The 14,626-nt window shown below is 35.9% G+C and overlaps 1 protein-coding gene across 6 annotated transcripts in view; it reads left to right on the top strand.

Moving 5' to 3' along the window:
- NBEA (neurobeachin) overlaps positions 1 to 14,626 on the top strand; it is a 798,235-nt gene that overhangs the window by 161,014 nt on the left and 622,595 nt on the right. For all 6 annotated transcript variants that reach the window (XM_036455167.2, XM_036455161.2, XM_036455163.2 and 3 more), the window contains one exon: positions 1,661 to 1,769. In XM_036455167.2, coding sequence (XP_036311060.1) covers positions 1,661 to 1,769 — 109 coding nt within the window. The remainder of the gene's footprint in view (positions 1 to 1,660; positions 1,770 to 14,626) is intronic.

Below are 14,626 nucleotides of genomic sequence, written 5' to 3'. Positions count from 1 at the left end.
TACTATATATTTTTTTCTAGCTGAAATCTGTTAAACTATTTATTTTTACAATAATGATAATTTTGATAATTATTTTTATGAGAATACTTTTCTGATTTGAACAAGTATAGCCTCACTGTTAGAGAAAAGTATTATTTATAATTTTTATTGAAATCAGAAGAGCAACCCCCACGTAGGTCAAGTAAGTGCCCATGACTCTCAAACCACGAACCCTGCTGGCCTGGGCTTTCTTGATATTATTTTACAAATGCTTTTTTTTTTTTTTTAATAACTCCAAAGAATATAATAACTTTAGATTATTTGGGGGCCTTAGTAATTTTCAAGTTTACCTCATTACCAGATTTTCTTAATTTCTTTTAGGAATGAGTACTTGTGTGTTAAAATATATTTAGAAGTTTCAGGCTTTACCCATGCTTGTGTATATTAATAGGGAATTTAGGATCCTTGTAAAGAACTTTGAAATAGATATTATTTTAAAAGGTGGTAAAGTCTGGCTTATAGTCATTTATTGCCATAAATTATGATAACATATAACTAGAAATGCTGTCATGTATGAATGCTGCTGTTTGAAAATTGTTTTATGTAATTTTCTCACTATATTACCACATCTTAATAAATTGCAATACTTTCTTTTTCTTTTGTTCATTCAGTTACCACATCAAGTATTTTATGTTTGTCTGGCACATATCTGTATGTGCTTTTATGTATTGTATTATATATACAGTGTTACTGTCACTTTTCATTTTAATATCACATAAATCATTTATTTTCTCTGCTCTCATGAACTTTCCTGAGGGCACATAGGGCCATAAGTAACATGTTTCATGTGTCTCTGGATATATATTTTTATTGACCCTTACTCAGAAGTAAGGATGTTTTTTCCATTAATTTTATTTATGTATTTATTTTTTTTTAGAGAGAGTGGAAGGAAGGGTGAGTGGAGAGAGAGAGAGATAAACATCAGTTAGAAAGAGACACATCCATGGGTTGGCTGCCTCCCACATGCACCCTGACTAAGGACAGGAAGGGGTTGTGAGAGTGGGGGCTTGGGGAGGGGTTAAACCTGCAACCTCCAGGTAGGTCTGGTAGGTGACAATGACCAGTAGTTGAACCTGTGATCCTCTAGTGTGCAGGCTGATGCTGTAACCATTAAATCCTGCTGGCCAGGACTCTCTGGATATTTTTTTTAAAGTAATTTAAAAAAATAGATCTCAATGAAAGGGTTATTTAAAAAATCAATGTGTTCTTCCAAAACAATCTTATATACTTATTTAAAATTGTCTAAGCTAGCACATTCTTTGAAGATATGATAAAGTCTTTATTATGATGAAGTGACATATTTTGGAGTGTGTTTCTTATATGTTAAATTTATTTGAAATGGAATATATATGTATATAGGTAAAATTAGATGTTTTGCCTTGGAACATAAAAAATATACACAGTTTTTTGTTGACTTACAGTATTTAATTTTAAATAAGTGAATCTAGTTTTCTCATGTTTATAAGAAATATATTATTGCATAACATAAGGTATAATAATAATTTTCAGCAAAACAGATTTGATTTAAATGTGGTTATCTTTTTCATAAAAATATTGAAGTTGAACACTATTTATAATCAACAGTTGATGATTATATAATGAAATTATCTGTACTTTGCAGTGCTACTCTTTTGGCTTTCCTGGTTGAACTCCTTAAAAGTTCAGTAGCCATGCAAGAACAGATGCTGGGTGGAAAAGGCTTTTTAGTCATTGGCTACTTACTTGAAAAGGTAAGTGATATGTAATGATTTTATTGTGTAGCCTTCAAAGCTGGACAACTGTCACTCACTAATTATAGTTTTTCTATAGTTTCCTTTTCCATTAACTATACAGAGACTATATTTTAGGCTAATTCATAAGCATTTTTATATTATACACCTAGATGTTAGTGTAGACATTGCACTAAATTAGGTTAGAAATTTATATAATTAAGAAATTCTGAGTAAAAATAGAAACTAAAAAAGATATTTCATCTGCTTTTCTTCAAAGTGATATGTTTGTTCTTAATTATTTTTTAATTATGGAAACTTTTTTTATATCTTGATTATTGATAATTACCTAGATTTATCTGAAATTACATTTTACATAAATGAGATTCTATAAAATGTCTTTGCCATATAACTGCACATGACACAGTCACTATCAGGAGCTACCCCTTATATAAACATAAACTTGACATTTATTTACTAATGATGTTTTATTAGCATAATCTTAAAGTGAGCTTTTTTTTTTTTATCCTAACCCATGGAAATTTCTTCATTGACTATCAGAGAGAGTGGAAGAGAGAGAGAAAGACAGAGAGAAACATCCATGTGAAAGAGACACATTGATTAGTTGCCTCCTACATGAGCCCTGACCAGGGCCTGGGCCAGGGAGGAGCCTGCATCCAAGGTATGTGCCCTTGAATGGAATCAAACCCGGGACCTTTTGGTCCACAGGCCTACACTCTATACACTGAGCAAAACTGGCTAGGACTAAAGTGAGCATTTTTTTTACACTAAAATTTAGTTTAAATTAGAAATATTGGGAAAACACTTCAAATCAAATAAGTAGAATTCAGTACTTTCTCAGAATCAATGTCCTTAATATTATACTGTCAATTTAGTGGATAAAATATTTTCTTATGGTTTTTATTTATATTTTTAATTTTGAGTAATATTGGATATATATATATATATATATATATATATATATATATATACACACACACATTTATATTTATTGGACATCCTTTGTTTCTCTTCTATGAGTGCTTATTTATTCCTTTGACAATTTTCCACATTACCTTCAAGACCCCTACTCCTAGGCAGTCTGTTCTTGTCCTTTTGTAAATGGCTTATTTCACTAAGCATAATGTTTACAAAATTCATTGTTGTAGCATATATCAGAACTTCATTTCTTTTTATGACTTAACAGAATTCCATCATATGCATTTATTGCATTTTCTTTATTCACCTGTCAATGGACATTTGTATTGTTTCTATCTTTTGGCTTTTATAACGACGCCTAGTGCACGAAGTTCGTGCATGGGGGTATATGTCCTCAACCCAGCCTGTACCCTCTCCAAACTGGGACCCCTTGAGGGATCCCAGTTTGATCACCCCCTAACCACTTCCCTGCCAGCCTGATTGATGCCTAACTGCTCCCCTGCCAGCCTGATTGTCCCTAACTTCCCTATCCTGCACACCTGGTTCCTCCCAAATGCCATGCCCTCCCCTAATGGCCTGGGTGGTTCCCCCCCTACCCCCCAACTGCCCTCCCCTGCTGGCATTATTGTTCACAACTGCCCTCTCCTGCTGGACTGATCCCTCCCAACTGCCCTCCCCTGCTGGCCATCTTGTGGTGGCCATTTTGTGTCCACATGGGGGCAGCCATATTATGTGTTAGAGTGATGGTCAATTTGCATATTATTCTTTTATTAGATAGGATTCTTTATTAGATGGATGATTTCCAAAGGTAGTGTTCCATTCTGTAGATCACTTTGTGTTATCATTTGAATTTCTCTGATAGCAAATTAAATTTAGCCCTTTCATATTTTTATTATCTTTTTGGTTATCTTTTTTCATTAAAATCTGCAGTGTTTGCCCTTTTTCATTTGGATTTTCTATCATTTTCTTATTAAGTTGTGGAACTTCTGTATATATCCTGGATATGACTCCTTTGTTGATAATGTATTGCAAATATTTCTTCCTCTGTGGCTTGTCTTTCACTCTCTTCATGGTATTTTTTAATGAACAAAAGTCCTTAACTTTAATATATGTCAAGTTTTCATTTTCTTTTATGATTAACTCATTTTGGATTCTTATGTATGCCAGAACCATAAAACTCAAAATTATGCTTTACTTTTCACATTTAGATTTATAGTCAACCTTCAGTTGCATTTTGTATATGGTATGAACTATAAAGGGCAAAATTTATTTCTCTCTCTTTAGATATGTATCCTATATAATAAAGCCTAGGTGGTGTCACATGACATCATCATAAGATGGCCACCACAAGATGGTCAGAAGGGGAGGTCAGTTGGGGGCGACCAGGCCTGCAGGGTGGAGGGCAGTTAGGGGCGACCAGGACTACATGGGAGGGCAGTTGGGGGTTATCAGGCCAGCAGGGGAGGGTAGTTGGGAGCCATTAGGCTAACAGAAGAGGGCTGTTGGAAGTGAGATCAGGCCTGCAGAGGAGGGCAATTGGGGGCTTTCAGGCTGGTAGGGAGGGCAGTTGGGAGCAAGAAGGGGAAGGCAGTTGGGAGTGATCAGGCCATCAGGGGAGTGCAGTTGGAGGCAATTGGGCTGGTAGGGGAGCAGTTAGGCATCAATCAGGCCATCCTGGGAGCAGTTAGTGGGTGATCAGGCTGGCAGGCAGAAGTGCTTAGGAGCCAGTGGTCCCAGAGGGATGTCTGACTGCCAGTTTAGGCCTGATCCCACAGTGTAAACGGGCAATCGGATATCCCCTGAGGGTTCTCAGATTAGAGAGGGTGCAGACTGGGTTGAGGGACACCCCGCTCCCCTTGCAAGAATTTAGTGCACTGGGCCTCTAGTATGTAAATAAATAGGTAACTGGGTGACTATGTGTAGTCATTTCCAAAATCTTACTATTGTGTTTTTTTTTTCTTTTTCTTATCTTTGATGTAGTACAACATTATCTTGATACCTCATAGTGTGCCATCTAGTTTTTTCTTCAAAATTGCTTTGACTATTCTTGGTCTCTGAACAAGCATATATATCAGCCTTTCAATTTTCATACACAAAAAGTTTTTCTAGGATTTTTATTGTATTATGTTCATTTTTATATTGAATCTTTCAATTCATACACATCTTATGTCGTTCTGTTTATTTAGGTGTCTTGATTTCTGTGTAGAAAAATTTTTACTAGATAGTTGATTTTTTTCCTAGATAGTTGAAGTTTTTATAAATTTCCTTTTTTCTTTTTTAATTTCTCGTTTGTATGTAGAAATATAGTTGGTCTTTGTATTGATCTTTTATATATTGATCTTGCTATTACTCTAGTAAACTTAGTAGTTTGCAGATTTTTTATATTTCTGTTAAAGCACTTCAGTCCACAGGTTGATGCTCATTGGATAGAGCATCAACCTGTGGACTGAAGGGTCCCAGGTTCGATTCCTGTCAAAGGCATGTTCCTTGTTTGCTGGCACATCCCCAGTAAGGATGATAGCTGTTCGATGTTTCTCTCTCATCAATGTTTCTAACTCTCTATCCTTCTCCCTTCCTCTCTGTAAAAAATAAGTGAAATTAAAAAAAAAAATCTGTTAAAAGTTATATATCTGAGAATGAGAACTTTTTTTCTTTTTAATACTTTTTATGCCTCCCCTCCCTTTGACTAACTGTATTATCTAAGCCATTCAGTATAGTGTCAAATAGAGGTTGTAATGTTGCATTCCTAACTTATTTCAGATTTCATGGGCAAAGATTTCAATAATTTTCTACTAAGTAAGATTAGTAGGCTATAAATTACATTTTGTTAATCCTTTAAATGAAATTAAGAAACTATTAAGAGTTTTCTTTATCAAAAACAAGTACTGAATTTTATTAAGTGCCTTTTCTGCATTATTTGAGATAGTTATAATGTTCCTACTTTGTTTTATTAGTTTAGTGAATTATATTGATTTTCAAATGTAAAACCATTCTTACATTCCTGGAATCCTGTCTAGTCTTAAATTCATTCTCATTCCAACCAGTTTTCATCTCTTTACTTCCTTTAAAATGTCTATGTGTCACCCTTAGGCTTCATGTTCTTACTTTATGATTCTCAGTTTACATCTTACTTGCTCTTTCAATAATATTTCAGTTTAACATTCTTGCCTTGAAATTATTTCTTCAATTGTATTTTGTGACAGTATTCTTTGTTTCTTCTTACTTCCTTGAACTTTTTTTATTCTCTCTCTGTAGTTCCTCCCCTTGTTTCTAAATTCTAAAGATTGTACAATCTTGTTATCTAATCCTGTAAACCTTTTTACTTTTCTGTTTACATATAACTGAGTTTATCATTCCCTTAACTTTTATTATCCTGTAAATACTACATATTCTCAAATATATATCTCAAACCACAATCTTTTCTTTGACTGCTAGTTTCTCATATTCAGCTCCAGATGGATGTCTAATAAGCTTCATAAATATAAATTATCCAAACTTACTTTTTGTTTTCCTCTCTAAACCTTAATCCTTCACTCTTCTCTTAGTTAAGAACAACATCATTCAAGAAGTACTTCAGAACAAAAATGTTAATCCCTTTTTTAAGAGCATTTTCTTTTTAAATATATATTTATTTTTATTGTTATTGATTTTAGAGCAGAGGAGAGAGGGAGAGATAGAGACATCAATGATGAGAGAGAACTAATGATTGGCTGCCTTCTGCATGCCCCCTACTGGGCCTGCAGTGAGCCTGCAAACTGGCCATTTTCCCTTGACCTGAATCAAACTTGGGACCATTCAGTCTGTAGGCTGATACTCTATCCACTGCGCCAAACTGGCTAGGGGAGTGGTCGGCAAGCCAAATATCAACAGTACAACGATTGAAATTTCTTTTGAGAGCCAAATTTTTTTAATCTTAAACTTCTTCTAATGCCATTCTTCAAAATAAACTTGCCCAGGCTGTGGTATTTTGTGGAAGAGCCACATTCAAGGGGCCAAAGAGCCACATGTGGCTCGCAAGCCGCAGTTTGCTGAACACAGGGCTAGGGCAATGTTAATCTTTTTTGACTGTACTTTTTCACACAGTAAATTTGTACTATCAGCAAATTGTATTGCTTAGTATCAAAATATATTCCAAGTCAATAACTACTTTGTACTATTCTGCACCTTTCTACATTCTATATATCTATAAAAGCGTAATATGCAAGTCAACCAAAGGCTGAACAACTGATCACTATGATGTGCACTGACCACCAGGGGGCAGACACTCAAAACAGTAGCTGCAGGTCAACCTCTTGGTCCCTCCCCACAGGCTGCAGGCTCTGATCACATGATGGGGAACCAGGGATGGGTGGCGGCAGATATGGGTGGTGTCAGGCCAAGGCAGGTATGAATGAGTGGGGCCCGATCACCCTGCCAGTTGCCCAAAATACAGGGCGACTGGCATCAGCTGCAGGAGGGCGGGGCCAGCTGCTGGCAATTGGGGAAGATTGGTCCTGATCGCGGCCAGGCCTAGGGACCCTACCCATGCTAGAATTTCATGTGCTGGGCCTCTAGTACATTGATATTATCCTAGTTCAAATTGCCATCTTTCAGCATTGGTTACCCATAGTCCATTTTTCACTTGCATTCAGAGTAAAATTTGCCAGATCTGACAAGTTTATCCTTTTTATAGTAAATTCACAAATTTCTCACTTATAACATACCTTTAACATTCTCCTTTTTGCCTTTTGCGATCACATGAAAGGCCTTGATATTTATCACATTTATGATAAATGTGTTTCATGAAAAACTTTTAATGTATTTTGTTTCATTTTTCCAAAATATGAATGATACTGTGATTACTCTAATTAGAATAGTAATCCTTCCCTGATCATCAGTATCTGTCTACCCGGCTAATTTTTATAGTACTATTTTGATATTTTTTAAAAAAATGTTTATTTTCTAGCTCCTTTCACTCAAATGTAGTTTTCGGATTCATGAAAACAGAGGCAAATTTTTTCCACTCACTTTATTGCTGTATCTTCAGCACCTAAAATAGTGACTAACACAAATATTTGTTAAATAAATGAAATGTTCTTACATGCTTCTTTGATTACCTAAAAAGAATATGCTTTCTCAGATTATTTATACTGTTATTTATTTATTTATTTTAAATGTATATTGGTTTTTATTGATTTTAGAGAGCGGAATGAAGAGGGAGAGAGAGCTAGAAACATCAGTGATGAGAGAGAAGCATTGATTGGTTGCCTACTGCATGCCCCGTAAGGGGCATCAGTTCTGCAACACAGGCATGTGCCCTTTATGGGAATTGAACCTGAGACCCTTCAATCTGCAGGCTGATGCTCTATCCACTGAGCCAAACTGGCTAGAGCTATACTGTTTTACTTTTAAAATACTCAGCTTCTAGGTGAATAGTATCTATACTAATAAAAGGATAATATGCTAATTAGACCGGATAGACTGGGCATCTTCTGGACGTCTTTCCAGACAAAGCCATGGTGGCTGGGGCCAAGGCAGAGGCAATTGGGGACAATCAGGCAGGCAGAAACGCAGGTAGGGGTGATCAGGTCAGCAGGGGAGAGTGGTTAGGGGCAGTCAAACCAGCAGGGGAGAGTGGTTAGGGCAATCAGGCCAGCAGGGGACAGTGGTTAGTGGTGATCAGGTCAGCAGGAGAACAATTAGGGGCATCAAGCAAACAGAGGTGATTAGGAGCAATCAGGCAGGCAGGCAGAGGGGTTAGGGGTGATCAGGCAGGCAGGCATGTGAATGATTAAGAGCCAGTGGTCCTGGATTTTGAGAGGGATGTCCAACTGCCAGCAGGTCCTGGATTGGAGAGGGTGCAGGCCAGACTGAGGGAACCACTCCACTCCCCATGCATGAATTTTGTGCACTGGGCTTCTAGTAGATAATAAAGATTCCATTTCTATTTTATTATCAATAAATAATAAGTTAATGGTTAACTGTCTTACCTTTATGTTCTTGTCTGGGAAGGTATTAAGATATTATCAAGGAAGATAATCTAGAATCTATAAGATATCAAAGAAGATAGTCTGATGAAAGGCCTTGATATTCATCACATTTAGATTGTTTCATGAAAAATGTATTTTGTTTTATTTTGCCAATATATGAATGTTCTTGAACCTATTATTACTGAATAAGAATGGAATATATGAGATAAGCTATGCGAAATTATAACAAGTGAAGGAGCTGGCTGAAGCTTTAAATATCCATTGATCTCTTATTTAATTGTATTCCCCTTTCCATTAATGGTATTTTAGAACTTGAAAGTATTATATTCTTTTCATTAAAATTCCTTTAAAATGAGAGCCCAATCCTTGCAATTTGTTTTTACTCAAATATTTCTTTTTGTCCCACTGTCTCTTATAATAACTCAGCTATTTGTTAGAACCATTTACTTTATCTTCTCAAAACATTATCATGTAAAGTTAAGCGTTAAGGCTTGTTTTGAATTTTATAGGATTATTAGAGGACCTGTGCACTTGTGCACCAGTGAGGTCTCTCAACAAGGCCTGTGGGGATCTTGCTGAAACGGGTACGCGACATTCCCCCAAGGGGTCCTAGATTGCCAGAGGGAGGTTCTTGGGTGGCCCAACCCGGAATTGGGCTCCCTCCTCTCGTTCCTGGTGCATCACCTGAGAACCACAGCTGTCAAGTCACTGCAGCTTGGCAGCTCCTGTGTTGAGCATCTGCCCCCTGGTGGTCACTGCTCATCATAGCTACCGGTCAGAGCGTCTGCCACCTGGTTGTCCTTGTGCCTCATAGGTACTGGTAGGACAGTTGAATGGTCTGAATGGTCAGATGGTTGCTTAGGCTTTTATATATATAGATTGCTTATCTACTAACCATTGGTGGTTTGTCAAACACACAAGCCTACTAATACAATCCAAAGTCATTGCTGGTGTTATCATACTTCACTCTAATTAAATGCTACCTTCTGAGTAATACCTTCATTTAACCACCCATCTACAAATTTCCTATCCACTTTATGTTTTTTTCATTCATTTATAAATATTCAACATGCTACATATTTTACCTTTTTATTTTATTGATTGTTTACTCTGCCTTCTTTCACCAATGAGGACAGCCTCTTTTTTTCTTTTTGTTTTCTTAACTCTTCTTTCCATAGTACTGAGGAGAGTGCCCCCGAAATTGTAAATATTCAACATGTATATTTTTTAAATGGCTAAATGAAAAGTATAATGCTCTAACTTTACAGTAAAAGAAAAGGATATAATGGTTTTACAAGTTGAGGGAGCATGATAGAGAAAGCATATGAAACAAATTGGTGCTAAGTAGGTGAAAATGGGGCAAAGAAATATTTGGTTAGTTCAATGGAAAGTTTCTGTTTTGAATTTTAGTTCCTTTGTGTATTTAGAGAAATCTTCACTATTTTTTTTAATTAAAATTCTTTATTATTTAAAGTATTACATATGTCTCCTTTTTCCCCCCATTGACCTCTCCCCGGACACTCCCACCTTACAGCACATGCCTTCACCCCTCTAACTGTGTCTTTTGGTTATGCTTATATACATGCATACAAGTCCTTAGGTTAATCTCCTATCCATTTCCCCTCCTGCCTCCCCCTCTCCCACATTCTTTCTGAGGTTTCACAGTCTGTTCGATGCTTCTTGTCTCTGGATCTATTTTTGTTCATCAGTTCATGCTCATATTCCACAAATGAGTGGGATCCTATGATATTTATCTTTCTTCTACTGGCTTATTTCACTTAGCATAATGCTCTCCAGGTCCATTCATTCTGTTGTGAATGGTAAGAGTTCTTTTTTTTTTTTTTTTTAACCACTGTGTAGTATTCCATTGTGTAGGTGTTCCACAGTTTTTTGGCTTTTTAAATCCACTCACCTGCTACTGAGCATGTAGGCTATTTACAAATTTTAGCTATTATAAATTGTGCTACTGTGGACATAGGGATGCATATATAATTTCTGATTGGTGTTTATGATTTTTTGTAATATATTTCTGGGAATGTGATGATTGGGTCAAATGGGAGTTCCATTTTTAATTTTTTGAGGAAACTCCATACTGTTTTTCAAAGTGGCTGCACTAGTCTGCATTCCTGCCAGCAGTGCACGAGGTTTCCTTTTTCTACATGTCCTCGTCAGCATTTGTCCTTTGTCGATTTGTTGGTGATAGCCATTATAACAGGTATGAGATGGTACCTCATTGTCCTTTTGATTTGCATCTTTCAGATCATTAGTGACTTTGAGCAAGTTTTCATGTCTCTTGGCTTTCTGTATGTCCACTTTTGAAAAGTGTCTTTTAGGTTCTTTTTTTTTATTATTGGATTGTTTATCTTCCTTTTGTTACATTTTATGAGTTCCTTATAAATTTTGGAGATTAAACCCTTATCAGATATAACATTGGCAAATATGTTCTCCCATGCAGTGGGCTTTCTGATGATTTATTGATGGTTTCTTTTACTGTACAGAAGCTTTTTATTTTGATGTAGTCCCATTTGTTTATTATTTTATTAGTTTCCATTGCCCTAGGACCTCTATCAGTAATGATATTGCTACTATATATGTCTGATATTTTGCTACCTATGGCTTCTTCTATGATTTTTATGGTTTCCTGACTTACGTTTAAGTCCTTAATCCATTTTGAGTTTATTTTTGTGTGTGGTATAAATTAATAGTTTAGTTTCATTCTTTTGCATGTACCTATCCAATTTTCCCAGCACCATTTATTGAAGAGACTGTCTTGATTTGATTGTATGCTTTTTCCTCCTTTGTCAAATATTAATTGACTATAATGCCTTGGGTTGATTTCTGGGTTCTCTGTTCTGTTCTGTTGATTTGTATATTTGTTCCTGTGCCAGCAGCTGACAGTTTTGAGAAAACTGGCTTTGTAATATAGCTTGATATATGGTATTGTGATCCTTCCAACTTTTTTCTTTTTTCTTAGGATTGCTGTGGCTCTTCCGGGTCTTCTTTTATTTCATACGAATTTTTAGAGACTTTGTTCTAGGTCTGTGAAATATGCCATTGATATTTGGATGGGGATTGCATTGAATCTATCTATTTCATTTTAATGATATTGATTCTACCAGTCAATAAACAAGGCATATTGTTCCATTTGTTTATTTTTTATTCTATCTCTTTTTTCAATGTCCTGTGGTTTCCCAAATACAAATCATTACCTCCTGAGTTAAGTTTATTCCTAGGTATCCTAGTTTTTTTGTTGCAGTGTTCAGTGGGATTTTTTTTTTTTTTTAAGTTTTTCTTTCTGTGAGGTCATTATTAGTGTATAAAAAAGCCATTGATGTCTGGATGTTAAATTTGTATCCTGCTACATTGCTGAATTCATTGATTAAATCTAGTATTTTTGATGGAGTCTTTAGGGTTTACTATGTACAGTATCATGTCATCTGGGAATATTGACAGTTTTATCTCTTTTCCAATTTGATTGCCTTTTTTTTTCTTATTCTTTTTGATCACTATGGCTAGCACTTCAATACTATGTCAAGCAAGAGTGGCGAAAGTGGGCATGCCTGTCTTGTTCCTGGTCTTAGGGTAAATGGTATTTGTTTATGTCCATTGACTATGATGTTGGCTGTAGGTTTGTCATATAAGGGTTTTATTATGTTGATGTATAATCTCTCTATTTCCACTTTGCTGAGAGTTTTTATCAAGAAAGGGTGATGGATTTTGTTCAGTGCTTTTTCTGCATCGGTTAATATAATTATGTGATTTTTGTCTTGCAATCTGTTTATTTGATGTATCACGTTTATTGATTTGCAGATATTATACCAGCCTTGTATCCCCAGAAGCAATCCCACTTGTTCACGGCATATGTTCTTTCTAAAGTAATGCTGAATCTGATTTGCTAGAATTTTGTTCAGGATTTTAGCATCTATATAAATCAGGGATATTGGCCTATAATTCTCTTTCTTTGTTGTGGCTTTATCTGGTTTTGGGATTATAGTAATGCTGGCTTCACAGAAAGAGCTTTGAAGTCTTCCTTCCTCTTGAATTTTTTGGGATAGTCTGAGGAAGGTAGGTTTTAGTTCTTCTTTGAATGTTTCTTAATACTCCACTGTGAAGCCATTAGGTCCAGGGCTTTTGTTTGCTCGAAAATTCTTTTTTATTATTATTCCTTCAATTTTCTCCATAGTTATTCTCCTATTCAGATTTTTTTAATTTTTCCTGATTGAGTGTTGGAAAATTGTATTTTTCTAGTCATATGTCTATTTCTTGTAGGTTGTCCAGTTTTTTATGGAATAGAATTATTCATAGTATTATTTTTATTTATTTATTTATTTACTTATTTTTTGCAATCCTTTGTATTTCTGTGAGGTTGTTACTCCACATCTTTAATTTCTGATTTTGTTTATTTGGGTCCTCTCTTTTTGCTTCTTGGTGAGCCTGGCTAGAAGTTCATCAATCTCGTTTACCCTTTCAAAGAACCAAAGAACTTGGTTTCATTGATCTTTTGTATTGTTTTTATTGTGGTTGACTTCTAATTTTATGCCATTGTGGTCTGAGAAGATGCTTTATATGACTTAAGTCTTCTAGAATTTGTAGACTTAGCCTGTATCCTAATATGTGGTCTATCTTTGAAAATGTACCAGGTGCACTTGAGAAGAATTTATATTCTGTAGCTTTGGGGTGAAATATTTTTAAGATGTCAATTAAGTGCATCTGATCTAATGAGTCATTTAGGATTGCTGTTTCTTTCTTTTTTTAAATATATTTTATTGATTTTTTACAGAGAGGAAGGGAGAGAGATAGAGAGCTAGAAACATCGATGATGAGAGAGAAACATCAACCACCTGCCTCCTGCACACCCCCCACCAGGGATGTGCCATCAACCAATGTGCATGCCCCTGACCAGAATCGAACCTGGAACCTTTCAGTCCGCAGACCGATGCTCTACCGCTGAGCCAAACCAGTTTTGGCAGGATTGCTGTTTCTTTGTTGATTTTTTTCTCTAGGAGATTTATCAAGTGATGTTAATAGGGTATTAAAATACCCTACTATGATTTGATTGCTTTTGATCTCTCCCTTGATATCTTCCAGAAGGGAGGTGTGTGTGTGTGTGTGTGTGTGTGTGTGTGTGTGTGTGTGTGTGTATTTGGGTGCTCCTGCATTGGGTGTATATATATTTAGCAGAGTTATACCTCTTGTTGTATTGATCCCTTTAGTTTTATGAAGTGGCCTTCCTTGTGTCTTATACGGCTTTCACTTTAAGGTCTGTTTTGTCAGATATAAGTATTGCTACCCCAGCTTTTTTTTTTTTCACTTCCATTTGCCTGCAGTTCCCCCCCCCCCCCCCCCCCCCAATCCCTTCACTTTTATTCTGTGTGAATCCCTTATTTTGTGGTGGGTCTCTTGTAGACAGCATATGTGTGGGTCATGTTTTATCCATTCAGCTACTGATGTTTTTTGATTGGAGCATTTAATCCATTTTCATTTAAGGTTATTTTTGATAAGTACTCGTTTGTAGCTATTTTTATTGTTAATCCTTATATGCCTTCTTTCCTTTCTATTTCTTTTTTTTTTTTTTTTTTTTACAGCAATCTCTTTAGCATTTCTTGCATTATGGCTTGGTAGTAATAAACTCCCCTAGCCTTTTTTTTGTCTGTGAAGCTCCAGATTTCTCCTCCAATTTTGAATTTTAGCCTTGTTGGATAGTATTCTTGTTTTCTGTCTCTTGCTTTGAATCACTTTGTGTACTTGCTTCATTCCCTTCTGGCCTGATGTGTTTCTGTTGAGAAATCATTTGATAATCCAATGAGAGATCCCTTGTAGGTAACTCTCTCTCTCTTGCAGCCCTTAATTTTCTCTCTTTGTTGTTAAAGATTTCCATAGTTATTATGACGTTTCTTCATGTGGGTCTTTCGTGGTTCAATTTATTTGGGACTCTCTGTGCTTATGTGACTTTTCCCCCCCCAATTCAGG

Source organism: Pipistrellus kuhlii, unplaced genomic scaffold, assembly GCF_014108245.1.
Source record: "Pipistrellus kuhlii isolate mPipKuh1 unplaced genomic scaffold, mPipKuh1.p scaffold_m20_p_3, whole genome shotgun sequence".
NCBI classification, from domain to species: domain Eukaryota; kingdom Metazoa; phylum Chordata; class Mammalia; order Chiroptera; family Vespertilionidae; genus Pipistrellus; species Pipistrellus kuhlii.
The sequence above is the reverse complement of the archived record's forward strand: the minus strand, read 5'-3'. Positions and strand labels throughout refer to the sequence as shown.